We start from the raw sequence: 24,737 nt of genomic DNA, 5'->3' as shown, positions 1-24,737 counted from the left end.
CTGGTTTAGACCTGGTTTTAGTTCTGGTTTTAGTTCTGGTTTGGTCCTGGTTTAGTCCTGATTTAGACCTGGTTTAGACCTGGTTTTAGTTCTGGTTTTAGTTCTGGTTTAGTCCTGGTTTAGACCTGGTTTTAGTTCTGGTTTAGTCCTGGTTTTGTCCTGATTTAGACCTGGTTTTAGTTCTGGTTTTAGTTCTGGTTTAGTCCTGGTTTAGTCCTGGTTTTAGTCCTGGTTTTAGTTCTGGTTTTAGTCCTGGTTTTAGTTCTGGTTTAGTCCTGGTTTAGACCTGGTTTAGACCACCTGGTTTAGTCCTGGACTGGATTAGTCCTGGTTTTAGTCCTGGTGTTAGTTCTGGTTTAGTCCTGGTTTAGACCTGGTTTTAGTTCTGGTTTTAGTTCTGGTTTTAGTTCTGGTTTGGTCCTGGTTTAGTCCTGGTTTAGACCTGGTTTTAGTTCTGGTTTTAGTTCTGGTTTAGTCCTGGTTTTGTCCTGGTTTTGTCCTGGTTTAGACCTGGTTTAGACCTGGTTTTAGTTCTGGTTTTAGTTCTGGTTTAGACCTGGTTTAGTCCTGGTTTAGTCCTGGACTGGATTAGTCCTGGTTTTAGTCTTGGTGTTAGTTCTGGTTTAGAGGCGCACAGGAGGAAGCGCGGTTTACGCAGCGTACGCGAGAAAACACAATCCACACGAGGCTCACGGGAGCACGTCGGTGTCCGCGCAGTGTCTACGGAAGGAAACGTGGTCCGCGCATTCTCAGGTTAATGACGATGATGAAGGTGTGTGTTTGTTTGTGTGTGTTTGTGTGTGTGTGTGTGTGTGTGTGTGTGTGTGTGTGTGTGTGTGTGTGTGTGTGTGTGTGTGTGTGTGTGTGTGTGTGTGTGTGTGTGTGTGTGTGTGTGTGTGTGTGTGTGTGTGTCCCCTCATGTGGCAGGTCACTATAGGACAGTAGTGCAGACATGAGTCTATGCAGGTTGTTTTCACCAGTGACATTTAAGTTGTAGGTGATTTTATATTTGTTATTTTCTTTTATATTTTACGTCGGGAGAATAATTTCCAAGACACGGATGTGTTTTTACCTGTGCACTGCTGACTCTGTTATACTGGCTCTTCCACCTCGTCCATTGTGCGACTGACGCCGCCAACGTGAACATGACGTTTACATCGCTCTTACTGCGCGCATTTTGTGTGGGTTTCCGGCAATGAGTGGAATTACCGAAATAAAAAAATTTTGTCCGAACAACACATAAAAACTGATTTTATAATAAAGCAACTCACATACAGAAACAGTAAAGTTAGAGATTAAAAATTTGATTAACGCGATTAAAAAACATAACGCGCTAAATATGATATATATGATATATAATTAATTAATCGCAATTAACGTGATAATTTAACACCCCTAATATATATATATACACACACACACACGCACACACACACACATACATACACACACACACTTTTCTAGTGTGTCACACAATTCTAGTATTGCACACGCAGCCTGTTACTGATAATAATATTCTACCCCATTCATTTTAATGAAGCAGCAAAATAAAAACATGACTCTTGACCTTTGTAGACTGCTCAGATAAATGGTGGTTGTTTCTGTTTGTTACATTAGCAGTGGGTAATAACCGTCACTATTTCCCCAGCTCCCGTTTCTAAAGTTCACTTCTTAAGTAGGATTTGTGGAGCTTGAAATGTATTTTATTGTAATGCTCTATTTCTGGTGCATTGTTGTCCTACCTACATAAGGTTTAAGTAATAATATTTATACTTTGTTGTTGCTTCCATGCTAAGGTGAACTGCAACATTTGCTTATGTTTTCTAACAGGCTCCAGTGTTGCTGTGTGGTCGAGTGGTCTTGTCAAAACAGAACAGTTTTGTTCATAGTTTATGAAGTTTGGAGCCACATATGGAACAGTACCAGTGTTTGAATGCAGGAGTTAAGACCCGTTGAGCCTGAGTCAGGCTGCGGTCGCCATGGTTGAGATCACTTGCGGTTGACTGACTGGCACACTGAGCAGTTTTTATTGTGTGTATGTGATTTTTAACATGTCTTTTGGGGATTTTTTCCAATTAAGGTAAATAATCCTGGTTATGATCAGGTTTTGTGAGTTTGGTTTCAATACCCTGGTTTCAATACTCTGGATGAGCCAGCCTGTAATGAGAAACCACTGATATTCTGATAGTTTCAGGATCCTGTAGCAGGTAGATGCAATATCTGGATTTCGCAACACTGGTGCTGTCCTGAACATGTGCGAACTGAAGCAACAGTTACAGTAGGAGCAGCAACTTTCCCAAAAGGATTTTTACCAGGCCTTTTTAAGGGATATTATTTTATACCTATAACTAAAACAAAGCAGTTTGCCGTTTAGTACAAGTACTTTAGTACTATTTAGTACTGATGCTGTGACAGCGCTCCACAGTCTTATGTCCTTATTTGAATGTCCTGTATATCTTCTTCCTTTGTTGTCAGAAACATGCTAAAAAGTGTTATGACATGTTTAGCTTCTTGCCATTTTAAACTAATACCAGTTTTTTGATCCATAAGGGAAATGATTTGGAAGCAGTAGCTCACACGTCACATTTCACATATTATAATAACAAAGAGCAACAATAGAAATTGTAATAATAAATTCAAAATAATGGTTATGGCCATGGTTATCATGGTTACTACTGTTAATATGCAAGATTTTCTGATTCCTCATCAGGTATATGAGAACTCAGGTTTCTCTGAGGGAAATGTAAACGGAATATTGAGAATAACAGACAACAGGCATACGACCCATAAAATATTGATGTATTAATTTTAATACTTTTTAATTTAATACTTAAATACTGATATGTGTTTGTTTTGTCATATCGCCCAGCCCTAATCTTCTAAACATTGGTCATGACTACAGTTGGTGGTCATGTTCATTCATATCTATATCTATATCTATATATCTATATCTATATCTCTATCTATCTATCTATCTATCTATCTATCTATCTATATATATATATATATATATATATATATATATATATATATATATATATATATATACACACACTCACGTGTGTTTGTTTACATGTGCAGACATAGATCCAAACATTGAGATTATTTTCTTTTTACAGACAATCAGTTTGAGTCTGGATTAAAAGGACATTTATTAGTGCAGACTTGTGATGTGGGAGGAGCCTGTGTGAGCAGTGAGTGTTGTATGTCGACTTTGAAGCTAGTTTTGGTCATTTGTTATGGATTAGCTGCTGTAGCTCCCGCACATAAACAGGCTGTTTTCTATTGGCCTATTGTAAATTCAGTACATTGGCCGTATATTTGTTACTGGACCTGCATTGATATGTAAATGAGCTGTGAATAGACGTGTGAATTATGACATTTGCGCATATAATTAATTACCGCGGCGCGCACGTATTTACGGCTAAAGGCTAATAGCGCTAGTTTCTTTACTGGGTCGGTCGCAAACGAAATGGCTCTTAGAGCCGGCTCTTTGAAGCGAACAATGGGAGCCTGATCCTTATTAGGAGCCGTGTTTTCTCTTTCTCTCACTTTTTTTCTCTTTACGCTGTGTGCAGACTCGTGGTAGTTTGACAGCGGGAGCGGCTGAAAACGAAACTTTCAGAAATTTGCGTGTACATAGGATAAAAAAAAAAAAAAAAAACCCTGCATATTTGGCTGTAGTTTAGCATAAAATAAATAAACCAGGACTAATCTTGGGCACGAGATAGAGACCGAGTCACGACACTCAGTCCTGGTTCAGTTTTGGTTTAGTCCTGTTTTACACGTGGTCTAGATCTGTTTTAGTCCTGGTTTAGTCCTTTTTCAGTCCTGGTTTAGACCTGGTTCAGTCCTGCTTTAGACATGCTTTAGACCTGCTTGCAACAAAACAATCTGAAGAGCCGCTTGGGAGCCAAAAGAACCAGCAGCTTTTAGTGAGCCAAGCCAAAAGAGCCGGTTCTCTAAAGAGAACTGGAATACACATCACTAGTGTCTAGAATGTGATGCAAAATGCCATTAGGCTGACCTACTGTCTGTAAATATGATGTAAAGAGACAGAATAACAATAAATGTTGCCTAAATAAACCCAATTTAAAATCCACCAGAGCCAAACCTAAGTTTTTTAAACAATTCAACATTTACAGTGAATTTTTACATCACTAAGTATATCGGTGATTATATTGGCTATCGGCAGCTCCAACCCCCATTATATCGGTTTCATATCGGCCACAACAAAATCCATATCGGTCGGGCTCTGTATATGTATATATATATATATGTGTATGTGTGTGTGTGTGTGTGTGTGTGTGTGTGTGTGTGTATATATATATATATATATATATATATATATATATATATATATATATAAAATGTGTGTGTATATATATATGTGTATATATATAATGTATATATATGTGTATGTGTGTGTGTGTGTATATGTATTATATATATATATATATATATATATATATATATATATATATATATATATATATATATATATATATATATATATTGTGGCGGGGCTCTATTAAAGACTTAGGCAAGATCGAGATTCCAAGTGCAGGTGGTTTATTGTGCCTGTGTCCAAAGTGTGCAAAAATATTTACAGTGAGCAAAACAGTCCAAAAAGTATTTACAACAAAGAAACAGGGTCGAGTAGCGGCCGGTAGCGGACTAATTGACAGCCAGGAACGGCTCCCCTTTATACTCCCCTGGCTCCTCCCACTGAGCAATACATCAAAATCATTATAAAGACAAACAATTTCCCAATAAACCTACCTTGTCTATGCTACGTTGAGCACACAGTAATAATATACATTTAATGTCAAAAATAATAGCTGAAAAATGTGAAGAATATCATATTACATAATGCGCGTCACATGGTCAGCACCACGGCGCGAACAGCGCCTATTTCAACTACCAGAAAATAGTGGCTCGGTTTGGCAGAGGCGCCGTGTCGGAGGAGAGAGACGGCGTCATCGGACAGGTAAGAGACAAGTATGAAATAAACTACTCTAACGCGCTCAAGTGTGCACCCTTGGAGAATTAGTAACGGAGGAAAGAGGGGAAAAGGCGATAATAGTGAAAACGACTGGCTCCGTCACATATATATATATATATATATATATATATATATATATATATATATATATATATATATATATATATATATACGTGTATATATTAGGGGTGTCAAATTATCACGTTAATTGCGATTAATTAATTACAGTCATATTTAGCGCGTTATGTTTTTTAATCGCGTTAATCTCATTTTTAATCTCTAACTTTACTGTTTCTGTATGCGAGTTGCTTTATTATAAAACCTGTTTTTATGTGTTGTTGGGACAACAACACATACAAAAAAAAACAAAACACATTTATACACTTTTTTATTTCGGTAATTCCACTCATTGCCGGAAACCCACACAAAACGCGCGCAGTAAGAGCGATGTAAACGTCATGTTCACGTTCGCGGCATCAGTCGCACAATGGACGAGGTCAGAGAGCCAGTGGAACAGAGTCAGCAGTGCACAGGTAAAAACACATTCGTGTCTTGGAAATTATTCTCCCGACGTGAAATATAAAAGAAAATAACAAATATAAAATCACCTACAACTTAAATGTCACTGGTGAAAACAACCTGCATAGGCTCATGATGTCTGCACTACTGTCCTATAGTGACCTGCCACATGAGGGGACACGCACACAAACACACACAAACACACACACACACAAACAAACACACACCTTCATCATCGTCATTAACCTGAGAACACGCGGACCACGTTTCCTTCCGTAGACACTGCGCGGACACCGACGTGCTCCCGTGAGCCTCGTGTGGATCGTGTTTTCTCGCGTACGCTGCGTAAACCGCGCTTCCTCCTGTGCGCCTCTAAACCAGAACTAACACCAGGACTAAAACCAGGACTAAAACCAGGACTAATCCAGTCCAGGACTAAACCAGGACTAAACCAGAACTAAAACCAGAACTAAAACCAGAACTAAAACCAGGACTAATCCAGTCCAGGACTAAACCAGGACTAAACCAGAACTAAAACCAGGACTAAACCAGGACTAAACCAGGACTAAACCAGGACTAAACCCAGAACTAAAACCAGGTTTAAACCAGGACTAAACTAGGACTAAAGCAGGTCTAAACCAGGACTAAAACCAGTGATCTCATATATAAAGCATTTCTCTATCAATAATATTTTTAATATGGTTAAGGAAAGACTAGACTTTTTATTGTCTTTGAGTAGACAAAAGTTATTATGTTCAGATTTCCTCGTCTTTGCTACTTTACAGCAAACAGTTTCTTTTTCATGGAGACTTGGACTCAACAGCCAATTTGGAGAGATTTGTTAAACAATAAATGACTTTATAAAGTCACTTTTTTTTATTTATATCAGTCTTTTGATCTGCCACAATAATGTAATAATGAATTTAAATGAAAATACCTCAAATTGAAGGCTTTTCTCAGCAATTTTTAGGTGAGATTAAAATGAGATTAATTAGATTAATTAATTACAGATCATAATTAATTAATCTCTAAATTTTTTTAATCGCATGACAGCACTAGTATATATATGTATGTATGTATATATACATATATATATATATATATACGTGTGTATATATATATATATATATATATATATATATATATATATATATATATATATATATATATATATATATATATATATATATATATATATATATATATATATATATATATATACATGCATATATACATGCATGTATATGTGTGTGTGGGCGTATGCTGCTGTGGCATCTCTTTGAGGTGAAATGTATTCCCCGTCATTCAGCATGAATAATTAGTGCTGCTTGGTGTGAATAATTCACAGCAGTCTGCAGCGCTGTGCCAGAGTTCAGCCTGGTTAAAGACTCTGCTCCTCACTATTTTAGGCCCTCCCTCTCGTCTCCTCTAATGTGTCTCTTTAACATTCTCCACACTTATCTGCCCATCCATCTTTTATCTGAGGCTACAAAGGGTTCGCAGTTCTAAGGAAGACTTCCGTAAGAGCAGTCAATCATGAGTCAATCTTTAGTTAACTTCTGTCACTGAGGCTACAGGCATGGAAACAAACTGGGCTTTATTGTGAGTGACATGCAGCTGTGTTTTGTCAGTGTGGTCAGGCATGAGGTGTGAATCCTGAAGAGTCTGAACATCTCCAAAGAGACTCTCCCAGATCTGACCCATACAGAGAGGGAACAGTCACTGTGTGTACCTACACCGTACAGAGAGGGAACGGTCACTGTGTACCTACACCGTACAGAGAGGGAACGGTCACTGTGTGTACCTACACCATACAGAGAGGGAACGGTCACTGTGTGTACCTACACGGCAAGAAAACTGGATGACTTGCCTAGTCATACAGTATTTGTGATTTTTCAAATTTCATGGGAACCCAGGAACCTCAAAAATCCCAAAAACACTTTGGTTTGTCAATAATCTGTTTGTTTTATCAGTTATGAGCCTTATACACATTATATTTGTATTACTATATTTCTATATTTAATTTTTTCCTTATACATAAACAGTTGTGTAATTGTTACAGTCGTGTAATTGCCTTATTTGACAACAGTCTCTCTCTTGCTTGTTCTACCTTTTTTGGACATATAAGGCACACTTAAAATCCTTTCTTTTTTCTAAAAATCGATAGTGCACCTTATATAAAACAAACTTAAATTATCCACCCACATTCACATTCATAATGCACATTCACCAATTTAATTTAATTTGACATTCACCATCAAATTGCATTAGTGGTGAATTACACCACTATCTCCCAATGAATCGTGGATGCTTGGGCTCAGGGATCAGTCTCAGGTGTCATCTGTTTGTTTGTTTGGAGCCCAGGCCACAAAACCCCAGTGATTCTCTATGGGTTCAGGTCAGGCGAGTTTGCAAGCCAATCAAGCAGAGAAACATCATGCTCATTGGTCATTGGGCAAGTACCAGGCCCTGCGGGAAAATAACATCAGCATCTTCCTAAAGCTTATGAACAGATGAAAGCATAAAGTGCTCTAAAATGTCCTGGTACATGGATGTGTTGACTGTGGACTTCAGAAAACACAGTGGACCAAAATAAGCAGATGACATGGCAGCCCAAATCATGTCTGACCAGGGGTCTCAAACTCAAAATACCTGGGGGCCACATTAGAGAAAGTCTGAGTGAGGCTGGGCCGCATTGAGTATTCGATAAATAGCGGTTGCACGGGAATAAAAGAGAGAGAAAGAACAACATGCAACGCACTTTCTTAATCTTTAATAACAGTTCAGAATATGAAAATGCATTCAGATCGTAAGTTTAAACTAATACGTCTACTCTTCTTCTTTTGCCTACTCCTTGCTGGTTGAAACCTGGCTACGCTTCATCTTGCACAGCTGAGAGATATTTGGCTTGCAGGCGGAAGCATATGAGATCCTCAGGATAGATTGAAGATGCTCATCAGTGAGCCTTGACCTGTATTAGGTGCTTTCACACCAACAGTATTTGGTGCGCACCAAACGGTCCATTCGAACCAGAAGTGGTTAGCTCGGTTCGTTTGCATTGGTGTGAAAGCGTCAATCGGACTCTGACCCGGACCAACTCAAGCGGATCGAGACCTCAAAAAAGAGGTGGTCTTGTTTCGCTTGAATCCGCACCTCTGGTGTGAACGCCAACCCGAGTCCAAACCATAGACAGCAGGTCCAAACGAACTATTCGAAATGCATCATGGGAGAAACGCGTCTCCTTTGCCTGTAATGACGCGCTGTACGGCTCCGGCGCAGTAACAGATTGTTGTCCAGACGCAGCCGCGATTCATTTTCGAATTATTTTACCAACAATGGCCAATAAAGAGAATGTAACACACGAAGATCAGAGCAAGTCAAAAATGGGGGTGTGTATTTCTTTTCAGGACTTGCACAGAGGTCCCGGTGTTCCCCGTGATCATGTAGGAACCAGCATTTGTTATTTTCGGCTTTAATTAACCAAATAATTTTATGGCAATAGGCAATCGCCCATTCAATTGATTCACCTTTAAAAAATGTCCTGCTTTTAGCCTAGTGTCAGAAATACAGTCGGACTAGATCCAAACCCGAGTCCCGAACCAGCAGGAGCAGCTCCGGTTCTGTCCGGGCTCAGATGACGTGGAGCGGGGAGTGAAAAGCGCTTTCCCCGGGAAGAACCAAATGCGCGGAGGACGGACACCAACTAAACTGGACTCACGCTTCTGTCCGGATGCTTTGCACCACCTCGGAACCAGCCGCGGTTCTTGAGCGCGGAGGACAGGAGCAGCAGCGCATTCTCACTTTCCCCGCATGGGACCAGCACGCAGACGGCGGAACGTACCCGCTCAGACCCAGTCATTGCGCACTGGTCTTTCTCGCCACCGTCTGGAACCAGCACATGGAGGACAGAGCCTCCGGACCATCTGACCAACGTGCTTGTAGGACGACAGAAGACCAAGGACCAGACCCCAGCGCCGTCCTGAGAAGCTGCGCGCTACTGTGAACGCTGTTGGCTTCTGCTGTTACCCGAACTCTGGGCTGATGCGGTGAGTTTGTAGAAAGTTCTACATGCTGTTTTATGAGTTCATGGTGATAAGATGAGGACGCCCGCGGTATTAACAGGGAACATCAGTATTGGTTACTGGAGATATCACTGTTCTACCGGGATACAGAGGCTGGTTAATCGGACCAGTTTTGGTTCGTTTGCCGGTGTGAAAGCGGACCACACTGGAGTGTATCTGCTTCTCGTATGTCAAACATGGATGGAAGACGCTTGTTTTTGCCTCGTACTTTTTGCTAACATGTCGCCAAGCCTCTGGGATAGATCAGTGCAGTTTTGTGGTGCTTGCATATTGATGGGACAGCTGTGTTTGCCGCTGAGTGCGCGTGGATTTCGGCGACACATACGTGGAGTTTGGTCATCGGGTTGCCAGCAAGTTACGCACTGAGTATTGAGCAGGTAAACAGACTGTCAATGTTTTTTATTTCTTATTAACCCCTCCAATAAAGGTCCCATACTTATGAACAGGGGAATTCTGTCAGCGCCTCCTCTGCTCTGTGCTCTGATACTGTGGTTGTGGGAGCGTAAAGTGAAGTGCGCACACATGTACCACCATGTGTGGTTTGTTTTGGTTTTTCGGTGACGCAGTATGTGCACTTGTACTTGTATTAACAGATCCACTTAGACTCGTTGCTTCACAACTGCTGTAAGTTGAATTTTGGGATGTAAACTGCGCTAATAATCTGTTGTGAATCTGCATGGGCACCGATTGCAGCTTCATCTGTCAGTGCGGCCCGCGGTAGAGGGGTGGGATTGTGCGTACATCTACCGCGGGCCGCACTATCATTATTCTTTGGAATTAAGTGGCGGGCCGCAAAAAATCCTTCCGAGGGCCGCAGTTGGCCCCCGGGCCGCGAGTCTGAGACCCCTGTCTCTGACTGTCAAAACTTCACACTGGACTTCAAGCAATGTGGATTCTGTGCTTGTCTTTTTTTCTTCCAGACTCTGGGACCTTAATTTCCGAAAGATGTATGTCTGTGCTCAACTATAAGGACTTCTATGGAACAACAGTAGAAAGGTAGCCGGACTGGCACCACCTAGTGCCTCTGCTCAATTTAATTTCTCTCCAGCAACTAGGTCAGGAATCAAAATACACTAGACTGTTCACAAAAACCGAAGTGTGAAGAGTCATATATTCATTGTTTTCAACGATTCCCGAGATCGAGGATTTAAAGCCGGAACAAAGAGAATGTGTAGTGAATTTCATCAAGGGGAAAGACGTTATTGTCCTTCTTCCTACGGGATTTGGGAAAAGTTAGCCCCGTTAGCGGCACATTACATACGTCATGACCAAATAGCAGCGATTGGTTAAATGATAAAAAGTACCTGCCTACTGTCAAGCAAACGAAATCTAAGGCTGGGAGGTCAGATGGTTTGTACGAAGTGAAATGAAGTAAAACCGGCTGATGAATCAGGCTAGTAGAAAGGAGCAATTAGTGAGCAACTTAGATGAATGTTTGATATTTTGGTATTTAATTATATAAAAAAGGCAGATTTTCATATCTTTCTATAAATACATTGTTTCCTAGTTCCTTTTTTCTGCCTAACTAGTTATTTTTGCATTCTGTAATCTTGTGAGCGCAGTTTGGGTCAGACACATGCAGATACAGGACAGTCTTTAGTTCACCTAGAATTTCTTTAGTTGACTACAGCCCTAACTTGGACGCACTGCTGCATGTACCTTTGATTTACATTAGTCGCTAACTAGGAGAGGCATTCAACTGCATGTGCTAAGAAACAGGAAAATATTTTGTCTTTGGACGTGTTGTCAATCATTTTAGATCAGCAGTGATGACAAACAACCCCCACTGCATGCCAACATGTGTGAATGAAATAAAACACAACTGCTGGTTTGTTTTTGATGAGATAACAACACTCTAACATGTCTTCAAGCTCACAAGAATCAATTTTTGTAAAATTGAACTGATCTTATTGTACCAGTGTATATACTGCAGAATTGCTATCGCAATACAAGACAGTCATTGAATATTTCACGTTTATATCATGCAGGCCTTAAACAAAGAGACACGGTAGGAGACACAGTAGGAGGTGTTAGACACAGCAGAAAGTAGGAGGTAAGAGACACAGTAGGAATTAAGGAGGTAGGAGACATGGGAGGTAAAGGGCAGGAGCCACTGTAGGAGGTAGGAGACACAGTAGGAGATGGGAGACACAGTAGGAGATGGGAGACACAGTAGGAAGTAGGTAGGTAGAAGGCAGGTGACCCCTGGTGCTCTCTCTGGCTCCTGTCACAGGGATCATGCTTGATGCCAGTGTTGTGAGGCTGCTTCCTGCTTTGTCATCATCTCACAAATTGACTTTGATTTACTGTGTGAAGGAGCACACAAGGGCACTTCTCACAGCAGCGTTGCACTGCTGGCCAAATACCAAATACACCATACTATACCGTACGGTTACTAAAAACTACGGTTAAAGCGGTGGTGTGTGTTATTTGCGGTCTTAAAAGGTACCTTATGTCACTTTCTGGAAGTGGCACATCACCTATATGACTCCATGGAAATGGAACTTTAAAACAGTATTCCAGTTGTCTATCATGAGACGTTTTATGTCATACTGTGAATGGATATATCCAAAGGGGAAAAAAGCATTTCCATGACAACAAGCAGGAGGAGGCTCTCCTCTAGGCCAAATAAGAGTCAGATTTGTGAAGATGCGTAAAAGAGGATGTACTTTGTCCTCAAGAGCTACTTATACAGTATCTCGACTGGGGCAAGAAACATTCAAATAAACAGGCAAAACTGAATACAGGCCCTGACTTTGTGACATGACATGTGGATGTTTTGTCTGGTCCCCACTATATTTGTGACATACTCCAACTGCTGCACATAGTGCAGCTCAAAATGTGGAAGTGTACATTTGATGGATTTAAAACCCAGAGAAAGGGGCCTGTTATCTAACCAGTTGGGATGCTGGTGGATTGACTGTACAATGACAGCTCCGCCCTGTGTCACTTGTCCATCTGTAAAAGCTCTTCTCAATCTGAACGCACGCCTCAGAAATAATGTTGCTGAATACTAGCCATAAGCCAGAGGGATTGGAAGAGCTGGGAACTACCAGGATAGATTTAAAGCCCTCCTCCTTTCATGGTTTGAAATCTGGTACCCCAGCTGTAATCTCATCTGTGCCATTTATCCACTCAAAGCCCATTTTCTGTCTAACAATACAGACACTTTTAAAGGAACTGTAAACGCTCTTAGTTTTAATAAAAGTATTACAATCACAGCTGAACCTGGGTTGCCAGTGCCTGAACCTGCAGATAGAAGACACATCCACGTTTTTCTCACTCTCGAATAATAAAAAATCAACATTAGTAAAAGTTTTATTTAATTTGAACATGTTTACGTTGTATCTGTTAGGTCATATTAATGGAATTTAAAATCAAAATTGTTTATACAGTTTCTCTAAAGGTCCTATATTAAGCAAAATTGACCTATAAGCTTTAAACCATGATGTAATGTTGTTTCCTCCTCAAAAACAGACTTGGAGTTGTTGTTTTGTTTTGTGTTGTTTTTGTTTTGTTTCATTCACACATGTTTGAGTAATTCTGCATTATTAGCTTGTCTACACTTTCCACTAACTTTAACTTCTTAGGTTATATTTAATGTACATAAAAAGACAAAATTAAGATTTTTGGACTATACTCTGTTCCATATTATGATGTCATAAAGGGGTAGTTTTCAAATTACCAGCTACCTTTTACCTTTAGTTCAGAAGAGATTGGTAATTCCAGGGCTAAAATCAGCCAAATGATTCTAGTGAAGTTGTATGGACTTTAAAAACAGTGAGTGGAGCTCTTAGCTTTATTACCATCACATGGTCATGTCATGTGGTAATGTTTGGGAGAAAAACTAAATATGCAGGGTTTGTGTGTTAAACATAGCTCAGAAAATGGCAAAATACAGGCCTTTTAAATACCACTTCACTCTCACACATGTCTTGTATCACTGCAACAGCTCAGTGTGTTTTCAAACCCACAGAGTTGTTGGTCCATAGCCTCAGTACATCCAGCGTACAGTGCTATTGTCAGGGCTAATAGTATGTGGTGTGCCGGTGCACTGCAGGAGCACTAACCAACCTGTCCAATCACATGCTGCTGAATACAGGCTGATCACTGGCACTCCGCGCTCACACTCATTTGCATATAAAGTGGTGAGGAATACATGGACACAAATGACTCCATTGAGAAAGTGTCTAACCTAAACTGTTATGTGGCTGTTAGCCACAGAGCCGTTCCTCTGCGTTCCTCCATATGCGTCTAATATCCTGCATTTTTAATCAGTCATAAGCCCTGTGTTTGTGACTATGTGATTCTTATGGAAATACTGCACTACTTGGGTGCACACTTTCATGAATATTTGAGCACACAAATGCATGTAGCCAAAGTCCCTGTGTGCCTGTCATATGAGTACATGTAGTGGAAGTCCTAGACCATAGACCATAGCATTACTGTTGTGTTTTCCCTCCAGACGTCTGCCACACTATGGTGCACATGTTAAAGGAAGACCACTACACTAATGAACACTTGATGGTAGGTGTGCACAACTTGGGGAAAATATCAGATTTTTCTGGCAGGCATTGACAATGCTTGTCTAAAAGACTAAAATCTGAATAGACAATCACATTTCAGAACATGTTTGTACAGAACTAAACTGCAAGGTTAGCATTTTTTATGCAGAATAAGAAGAGATTTTGTTGGTAGAAATTACAGTACTAATTGCAATTTTGACTCCATAGTAATGCTCCTTAAAGTTCCCATATTATGCTGTTTTTTGATCCATGTTATAATGTTTTAAACATACCTGTCACAAACAGACCTGGAGTTATAAATGCTGCATATTCAGGCTGAGCTTTTATCTCAAACTGAAAACATTCTGTTCCACCTTGTGATGTCATGGTGGAAATAATTCATTGTGTTTTTTTTAACTGCATACACATTCACTAAACTAATTTGGATGATTTCAGCCCTGGAATTGTCAATCTGTACTACACAAAAGATAAAAGGAGCTGTTGACTTGAAAACTACTGCTTCATGACATCACAACGTATAAGAGAGCATTTTGAGCTTTAGAGATGTAGACAGACTAATAATAAAAGGGTTACTCAAATGTGTGAATGAAACAAAACTTCAAGTGTGTTTTTGAAAAGGTAACGACATTGGAACAGGCTTAAAGCTCACAAGAGTCAGTTTGTGTAATATAGGGAGCAGATATAGAGTATATAGAGGGAACAGAACGATTGATCTTTTGTATGCCAGTGTGCATGATGCTTATAAGGCTGTGATGAGGCAATCTACCACCACCACCCACTATTTCAGAAAGTGGTCTCCTGAGACTGAGGTGGCTCTGAGAGACTGTGTGCAGTCCAGTGAATGGGCAGAATTCCAGGAAAGCTGGGGTGAGGACATTGAGGGACTCACAGATTGCATTACAGAAAATATCTTCTTCACAGATGTAGCTATACCCACAAAAACAGTACATTGCTTCCCCAACAACAAGCACTTGATCACAAGTGATGTCAAAGGAATTCTGAATGCCAAGAAAAGCTGTAAGGATGATCTTTTTTGACTTCTCCAGTGCATTTAACACCATCCAACCTCTGCTGCTCAAAAACAAACTGATCTAGATGGAAGTGGATTCTTTTTTGTTTAGCTGGATTACAGATGACCTCACTGGGAGACCTCAGTATTTCCGACTGGGGGACAGCATCTCTGAGCCACAGGGGACCGTACTGTCACCAACACTGTTTACCCTCTACATGTCAGACTTTAAATACAACTCGGAGCTGTGTCACATGAAGAAGTACTCCGATGACACAGCCATTGTGGGTTGTATCAGGAACGGTGATGAAGGGGAGTACAGGCAGCTCAAAGGACTTTGTGGTGTGGTGCAGGGCTCATCGGCGTCAACTGAACACTGCAAAGACCAGAGAGAGGGTGGTGGACTTCAGGAGGAGCAGGCCACAACTACAACCAACATTGAGTGGGACACTGTGGAGGCTGTAGAGTATTTGGATCTCGACCACAGACTGGACTGGTCGGAGAATACACACCTGCTCCACAGAAAGGGAGAGAGCAGGCTGTACTTTAACATCTGCCAGACACTCCTGCTGATGTTCTACCAGACAATCATGCAAGCAGTGTCCTCTTCAATGTTGTAGTCTGCTGCACAGGAAGCCTCAAAAAGAAGCACATCATGTGGTTGGATAAGCTGGTGAGAAAGGCAGTATCTGTAGTGGGTGAGAGCTTGACTCACTCGTGTGGCTGAGAAGAGGCTCTAAATGAGCTCCTGTCCATGACCTGAGCATAGTAGTCCAATGAGGATCATTTAGTTTTCCGATCATTTTGTTAGTGAGCAGTTGAAACGCTCAGGTATGAAAACAAACTTGGCCTCAAAAAATAACCTAACTTAAGATAACCCAGAGCACCACCCCTGGACCGGAGAGCATCTTTGGGGACAGGCTCTTGTCCCTGTCCTGCACCATCGACACACTCATATGGTTGTACAATGCTTCACTATAATTTGATAAATTGCTATAAATTGATATTATATTATGTATTGTATTCTGCCTGAAATATGAATTTCGTTCGGGATAATAAAGTATCTGTCTATCTATAGGACCTTTGCAGGTGGCTATAACATTCCTTGGTTTGGTGTGCCTGTGGTACATTTTGATAATAATTTTGCATCAGTAAATTTGTTGTTTATGAAGAAATGTGTGTTGGGGAGGGATGTAGACATTAGAGGAAGTAGGTTCTAAAAAATTCCTCTCTGTCATCAATATACAAAATTCTGTCCAGAATGCAGGAACAATTTATGCACAAGAAACTAGAGATGTGTGGATTGCGTTTATAGCCGCGGGTCGGGCAGATGACGTGACGAAAAATAATAATTTAATTAAATTCGGGTGGGTGGCGGTTTAACTACTCAAATTAAATAAATAAATAAATATATATATAAAATATATATATAGTATATATATTTATTATATATTTATTAAATAAATATATATATATATATATATATATATATATATATATATATATAGAGCCTATACCAGGGGTGTCAAACTCATTTGGTCCGGGGGCCGTATCCAACCTACTTTGATCCCAAAGGGGCCGGATTAGAAAACTCATGGCATATAAACCCCAAAAGAAACAATAAGTTAAAATATTTGTGCAGAGAAACGCAAATCTATTACAGAAATCTTTTTTAATTGATGAACTCTTTCTTATTATAATATTATAATATTATGAACAACCTGAAACTTTAAGAAAAATTCAAATTCAACATTTAAAATATTTTAGTAGAAAATCACCCAAGGGCCACATCTTGGTCTTGGAGGGCCAGATCTGGCCCCCGGGCCTTATGTTTGACACCTGTGGCCTATACTGTCAAGTGTTATGAGATATGCGTCTTTACTCCTATGTGCAATGTTTAGAGTGGCGTGAGCGTGACTGAGTGACTGCGTGCGCGCCCCCGAGGCACGCGCTTCTTGAATAGGCCCGCGGAGCGTACGGGTGTCTGTTTTACTGTATGTGAAATGAACGGTTGGAAAGCAACCGAAGCGAGTCAGGAAGCAATTGCCCTGTTATTTAGTGCATCACGACAAATAAAGCCACGATTCTTGAACAACAAACTGGCGCGTTTATTGAGCCCACGCACTCATGATGAGGTTCCGAACAGGGAGTTAAACCCTGAGCAACAAGCGGCGTTTTGTGACAGACAATTAAGAATGTGAACATGCACGTTGAGTGAATTTTGGAATGAATGAGCTATAGAGTTTGCATTTTTATCGAGGCTCCTTTCTTTGTTTGCTATATGATTGTTCTAAAATCTAAAATCAATGGGCGGATGGCGGGCGAGTGCGGTTTTGAAAATTGGTCAAAACCTTGGGTGCAAATGGACAGCGGGCGGATGATGAGTTTCGTTTCGCAGTTGCGGATGAAAAAATAGCCCATCCGTGCATCTCTACAAGAAACACATTTTTGTAATAGTTTAAACATAAATGGGGTGCCAGTGTCAAAAATCATTGTGCCCGATGGCAACGCACTTTGCCCACTTTGCCTAATATGAAAGTGGTTTGCGAGTGGTGGGAGGGGCTGATGGCACAGATTAGTAGCTTCGCTTCCATCAGTCTGACCCAAGGCAGCTGTGGCTACAGTAGTGTGGAGTGAATGAACAAGATTTTAAAGAGATTTTGGGTCTTACAAGGGTAAAGCATTATTATTACTATTATAAAGAAGTTACTGTTGTTTGTATTTGTGAAATAATAACTATTGAGTACATCAGATCTGCTTTGACAGGTTGCTAGGTAACTGTTATGGAATTACCTGCGTATGTCACATCTGCTGCCCATGTCCAGCCAGGAAGTACAATCACAAGCTTCAACACAATTGTCAAACTAGATAAACTAGATGGTCTAATCTGTCGTATGAAGTTGATTTCATTCATGTCTTGCTAACTTCTCACCAGTGTTGAGAGGACAGTGCAGCCAGAGCCTGCTGCTGCTTCAGGGTGCTATGCTCAGGCTCCCAGGCTCTGGCCAAGGGCAGAGCACCACTATTACAAATGTTGCATCACATTTGGGAAGACTTGTCCAAGTTTCTTTTCTTGTAAAAGCAGATCACAGTCTATTCCTCTGTCAAACGCACTTATTCATACTTTTCCCTTCAAGGTCGGACATTTTTTGTATTTGGAGTTGAAGTTAAATAGTTGTTGAACAGAGAATAGATTATGCCATAAGGAATAGACTCAAGACTGATTCCAGCTCAATGACAATTAAAAACACTTACACAATAGAATGTAATTTTCAGCACTGAATCACAGTATTTTCTTTTCTTTTCCTATGTGGTCTTATATGTATGTAATCCCTCAGTGCTCCACGGGCAAATACTAGTCTATGTGGTGAAGGGGCTTTCACAATTACACCATTTGGTCCACTTTAAGCGTTCCCAGGGTTGGAACATCTGTGAATTTATTTATTTTTGTTTGTTTGTTTGTTCTGTTGTGAAAGCCGACCAGTTTGATTTGGTGCATACTAAAGAATCATACTGAGACAACCTCCTGGAGGACTATAGTATGGTTCACTCATCTGAACATTAACCAGCCTTTATTCAGCCCAACTCACACTTTTTCATCTTAAAAAGCTTCCACAGTGCTCTGAAAATGAACAAAAATAAACCTCAGACTCACAATCAAAATGGGAGAAATAGGCCATAGCAAGAGGTATAGTGAAGAGAAATTTAATGATCGCTGCTGTTTCAAATAATTGGACAAAAATATATCAGTTTCTGGGACAGATCATGAAAAACAGTTGAGTTGAGGCTAATCAGTTACACAGGCTCATAAAGTGAAGCGCTGTGGCTAATACAACATTTCCATGTGTCTCGTATCACCACAAAATCCAACCTTTTTGAAAGCTGTGCGTCCTTGTCAGCCGAACACAAGCAGTTTGTGATTACATTGCGCTCTTGCGAAAAATCCTTTCTGTGCAGGAGGGATTTTTTCGATGAAGTACCAATGAGTGGTCACTAAGCAACTCAAGACCGCTTTAAGCTTACAATACTCTATCCAGTTATTTTAATAGATCCATGCTGTCACCAGTACCACCAGTGTGTCCACAGAATAAGTCAAATACAAAATCCAAACATTACTAAAATCTGATGCAGTTCCAACCCCTCCCCCTATACCCCTCAGGTGAGGGGTATATTCTATTTTCTCTTGGTGCAGTTGGGTTGAGCTTAAGTGTGATGAAAGTGTGATCCACACCAAATGAAAACTGCATCAGTGGTTCAACTTTAGTCCCCAGTCAGCTGAATGGACCAACACATGTGACCGTGCCCTTATACTTGTTCTGATTCTGAGCTCAACATTTCAGTCCTATGAATACTTGCTCAAACAAGTATCTACTTTCAATACTAGTTTTTGTACTTAAGTCTTGTCCCTGTGTGTCCCTGTGTGTCAGGAGTTTGAGCAGTTCCATCAGCGCCTGGCTGATGTGTCCAGACATGTGCGCATCCCTCTGGCTGTGTCCAACGTCCTGTGGGAGCACTGCATTCGGCTGGCCAACCGCACCCTGGTCGAAGGGTACGTCTTATCTGTCTACACACCCCTGTCCTCTGTACATGTGTCCTCTGTACGTGTCCTCTGTACATGTGCCATGTGTCCCCAATAAATCCTCTGTAGAAGTTGACATATGTATTCTTCTATATGTAACCCGTCCTGTGTCCTCTGTAGTATTTGACCCGTTCTGTGTCCTCTGTAGTATTTGACCCGTCCTGTGTCCTCTGTAGCTATGCCAATGTGAAGAAGTGCAGTAATGAGGGGCGCGCGCTGATGCAGTTGGACTTCCAGCAGTTTCTGATGAAGCTGGAGAAGCTCACAGACCTGAGGCCCGTCCCTGACAAGGAGTTTGTGGAGACCTTCATCAAAGCCTACTACCTGACCGAGGGTGACATGGAGCAGTTCATCAAGAACCACAGGGTAAAGAGGAGCGAGGGAGGGGGTGAGAGAGGAAGGGGTAGAGTTTGGGACAGGAAGGGGTAGAATGTAGGAGTGGAAGAGTAGAGAGTGAGAAAGGAGTGGCTGAGAGTGAGATACAAGGGTTTTAGAGTGAGAGGGGAGGGGCTGAGAGGGAGAGGGGAGGGGCTGAGAGGGAGAGGGGAGGGGCTGAGAGGGAGAGGGGAGGGGCAGAGAGTGAGAGGGGAGGGGTTGAGAATTTTTCCAGACAGTATTAAAGATAGGGAATACGCTGTTTCAATACTGTGATATATGATATTATTGTCATATTGTGTCTGACTCTAGTCCACGTTGCTGAGCGCAGTGTGTTTGTGTGTCAGGAGTACTCCATGAAGCAGCTGGCTAACCTGGTGAACGTGTGCCTGGGCTCACACATCAACAAGAAGGCCCGGCAGAAACTCCTCGCAGCCATCGACGACATCGACCGCCCTAAGAGATAAAGATCGAAGGAGATGAGGGGGGAAAGAAGGAGGGACACTGAGGAACCTTCTCTGGACCTGCACACTCCCAAAGTCTTCTGCTCATCTTCTCGTGGTCCTTCTGGGATGTCCCTCTCTAGACTGTCCAAAAGATTAAGTGGACTCACATGGAGCCTAACTGGAGAGCAGCACCGGCATCCCTGTATGAGGACTCATTTACCACACATTTGAATGGTCTCCATGGCAACACTCCAAACATGAGCAGATCTGAAGAATCGAGCCATCCCATAATAATACTGAACAAGGCTATAGAGCTTGGGATTTATTACATTTAATACATTAGCCACAACAATATAAAACAATATAAATGTAAAAAGGTCACTGCTGGTAAAACAGTTACACCAGAGGGTCAACATACTTTTGAATGAATAAATGAGTGGATCTAAAGTTACTTGTTAATTATTATTAGCTTATTATTTGACCACTTTGGACCCCTGAAAACCATTTGAAGTGAACCAGTTTTGTTTTCCATGACAAGTAAAGTCACTGCAGGCTGAGGTTTTTTCTCCCCAGCTCTAAAGCTGTCGCCTCATCAAAGGAGAAGGATTCAGCTTGAGTCGAACTCATCAGAAACAAACTTGCAGTTGGGGCTGCACAATTTAAAAAAAAAAAAAAGTCTCTTTGATTTCTCAAGTACGTAATTTAATTGTGATTTTATTTGCTGTTAATGTTTTTGTAATCAGGATTCACATTTTAAACCCATCCAGAATCGTCAACATTTGAGAACTTGTTTGCAGGAGTCTAAAATTCAACTACAGGGTTAGCAGCTGTTTTTCTTTTTACATTAGGGAACATTTTATCAAAGCAACTGTATGTAGGGTTAAGTCTTAGTTTTTTTCCTACAATCACAATTGCACCTGGGTTGCCAGAGCCTTAACGTGCAGATAGAGGACACAGACAAGTTTTTGGCCAGTCTTCATGTGAAAGTTCAGAATCTCCAGAATGCCCTCCCTGAGCTGCAGAGGCTGCACTAGCGCTGACTCAGGCTGGTGCAGGTGCTTGGGTTTAGGTAGAGACCATTCAAATCAGAGAGAGGACTTTTAGGTTTAAACACACTGGATTTCAGCATTGAACCTGGCAACCCAATTGAGAGACTCATGTGAGGCTCATCCTGCTTTCTGATTGGAGAATCATCTTGAAAACACCAAATTCTAACAGTCCAATGAGATTCATTTGGTCTTCCAATATTCTATGTTATTAGGTTCTTTTTTTCAGACCTAGAGTGTTATTTCATACCTGACAGTTTCTCTGAGGAAGACGCTAGTGAGCAGTCGAAACTGTCAGGTATGAAATAACACTCTAGGTCTGAAAAAAAGAACCTAATAACATACCAAATTCTAACTTCAACAACTTGGCCATCATGTCTTGTGTTTTTACCCTTTGAGTAAGAGCTACAGTATATTCGAGCTGAACATGTTTGCCTCATATCTGAGGACACAGATAGATCAAGTTTATGGATTTATTTAAAATCTAAATCTGACAAACATAGTTCCTTTAATTAAATAATTACCGCCCTTTGTAATTTGATTGTAATTCATTGTGATTATTCCAGTAGTGACTGTGATGAATGGGGGTGCCCTGTCTGGCTCTGGCTCACTGACATGCTCTTCTCAAAGTTACTTTTGTAATTCGAGCAAAGTGCTTGTGCATGTTCTCAGTCTGCTCAGCTTCAGCACACTCTTTTCTTGCACTTCTGTGTTTCATTTCAATTTGGAACATTTTCAGTTGTTCCCGAGAGCGCAGCCTATACAAGCCAGACCATGGCACTGTATGTCTCCTTATAAATAAATGCTGCACTATACAACTCTTCTTGTGGATGGTGCCCTGACTGCTTGTCTCCATGGAGACGTATTGTTTTGCATAGCAAGTGTTTTTGAGCAAGTGATAACACCAGTCCCATTCACAGGACAGAAGCAAACTTTTTCTGAACATCTTAAGAATGATATTGAGCTATATCAGAACAAGTAGAAGAGCACACAGACTAGTCTACACCCATGGACACTATGAACCTCCCTGGACCACTGAGGGTTACACACATACAAGACAATATGGGAAAAGAAAAGAAAGTACTGCCATTTATTATTGAAAATCACATCCTATTGTCAGAATAGTGTCTTTTATTACCATTGTGGTTTTGGAGTCTGTATTGAGTCTCTGTTCCTTAGTATTGAAATCAAGTTTGAGATTTTAGTGTTGTGGCAACACTATTGCCATACAATGGAACCGTCCAGACAAAGCAAAGACATCTTTGTGAAGACAAGCAGTAGTGCAGCTTTAACATCGGCTGAAATCACACAGAGTCTTGTTCTGAGTGGTTTCAACAGTGGACCAGACTAAATGTTTGTATTTCTGTTTAAAGTGCACTGTTCAAACCAGTATTTGAACAGAACTGAGCTTTAGTACTTTTGACTTTGTTCGCAGAATGTACATTTAAACCTAACATGACACTACAGCAGACTGTCACTGACCCCTGCTGACCACTGCTGACCCCTACTGACCACTGCTGACCCCTACTGACCCCTGCTGACCCCTTCCGACCCCTACTGACCCCTACCAACATGATGCATTCAAAGAGCACAGGACTTAAGACTGACAGACAAAATTCTTTATTGGGTGGGGGTGTGGCAAAATCTCTCAAAGCTCCTCTGTCTGTACCTGCAGGGCGAGCTCATGCAAAAACAGAAAAAAGTACTAGGAAACAATGTATTTGTATAAAGACAGATTAAATATATGAATCATGAGTTTAATCTGCCTTTTTACAGAGACATACCAAAAATTACCAAATCTTCACCTCACCTTCTCACTTCTCCTGTCTGTTGTGTCTGAAATAAAATGATGAGTCGACTAATACAAGTTTTGGTCGACCAAGACTCCATCGACTGATTAATCGACTAAAGGACCTAGATGGCTTCAGTCATGCTGACCCTGCACACTGACCCTGCACACTGACCCTGCACACTGACCTCCACACTGACCCTGCACACTGACCCTGCACACTGACCCTGCACACTGACCCTCCACACTGACCCTCCACACTGACCCTGCACACTGACCCTCCACACCTACCCTGCACACCTGACCCTGCACACTGACCCTGCACACTGACCCTCCACACTGACCCTGCACACTGACCCTCCACACTGACCTCCACACTGACCCTGCACACTGACCCTCCACACTGACCCTGCACACTGACCCTGCACACTGACCCTCCACACTGACCCTCCACACTGACCCTGCACACTGACCCTCCACACTGACCCTCCACACTGACCCTTCCACACTGACCCTCCTCCACACTGACCGTCCTCCACACTGACCCTCCACACTGACCCTCTACACTGACCTCCACACTGACCCTCTACACTGACCTGCACACTGACCCTCCACACTGACCCCTCCACACTGACCCTCCACACTGACCTCCACACTGACCGTCCTCCACACTGACCTCCACACTGACCCTCCACACTGACCTCCACACTGACCGTCCTCCACACTGACCTCCACACTGACCGTCCTCCACACTGACCCTCCACACTGACCGTCCTCCACACTGACCTTCACACTGACCCTCTACACTGACCCTCTACACTGACCTCCACACTGACCCTCCACACTGATCTCCACACTGACCGTCCTCCACACTGACCTCCACACTGACCCTCTACACTGACCTCCATACTGACCTCCACACTGACCCTCCCTCTGCTACACAGCCTGTTTTGTGTGTGTGTATTGTGTGTGGAGCCTGCTGATGCTGCTGTCTGCATTTGTCCAGGCTTGGGACTGGAGCAAACCTGCGATCATGATGTAAATGCACTATTGTAAATGATTCAAAGTGATTCTGATTCAATAAACATGTGAAAGTGTGAGAGTGTTTTCTTCTTTGGAACTGCACTTTATAGACAGACATAGATACTTTATAGATTCTGAAGGACATTCAGTTTTCAGCAGCAGCAATGAAGCAAACCTCTGTAAACCTGCCGTATGGTGCATGGAACAAAAGACTTCCAGTGTATTTAAGACAACAGCCTGTCCCCAAAGGTGCTCTCCTGTCTGGTGATGGTGCTGTGCAGGTGGTGCTGGGGGCTTTCCATGATGGACAGGACCGTGTTTAGAGCCCTCTTCTCGGT

General features: G+C 41.6%; 1 protein-coding gene and 1 long non-coding RNA gene across 3 annotated transcripts in view; one reads left to right on the top strand and one right to left on the bottom strand.

The window, feature by feature from the left end:
- Positions 1 to 21,842, top strand: part of vps50 (VPS50 EARP/GARPII complex subunit) — a 90,971-nt gene extending 69,129 nt beyond the window's left edge. For both annotated transcript variants that reach the window (XM_020920700.2, XM_055157012.1), the window contains exons 26-28: positions 19,569 to 19,690; positions 19,897 to 20,086; positions 20,443 to 21,842. In XM_020920700.2, coding sequence (XP_020776359.1) covers positions 19,569 to 19,690; positions 19,897 to 20,086; positions 20,443 to 20,562 — 432 coding nt within the window. In that variant the 3' untranslated portion in view covers positions 20,563 to 21,842. The remainder of the gene's footprint in view (positions 1 to 19,568; positions 19,691 to 19,896; positions 20,087 to 20,442) is intronic.
- A 1,871-nt stretch (positions 21,843 to 23,713) lies between these two features.
- LOC129410157 (uncharacterized) lies at positions 23,714 to 24,315 on the bottom strand. The gene is made up of 3 exons (XR_008632746.1): positions 24,201 to 24,315; positions 23,890 to 23,972; positions 23,714 to 23,746 (listed from the first exon to the last, which is right to left on the bottom strand). It is a non-coding gene; the product is annotated as an uncharacterized LOC129410157 (long non-coding RNA).
- Between the last annotated feature and the right edge of the window lie 422 nt (positions 24,316 to 24,737).

The sequence above is a fragment of the Boleophthalmus pectinirostris genome, unplaced genomic scaffold (genome assembly GCF_026225935.1).
Source record: "Boleophthalmus pectinirostris isolate CB_2022bp ecotype Guang Dong unplaced genomic scaffold, ASM2622593v1 HiC_scaffold_21, whole genome shotgun sequence".
Taxonomy (NCBI): Eukaryota; Metazoa; Chordata; class Actinopteri; order Gobiiformes; family Gobiidae; genus Boleophthalmus; species Boleophthalmus pectinirostris.
Note: the sequence above shows the minus strand (reverse complement) of the source record. Positions and strands in the feature narration are given on the sequence as shown.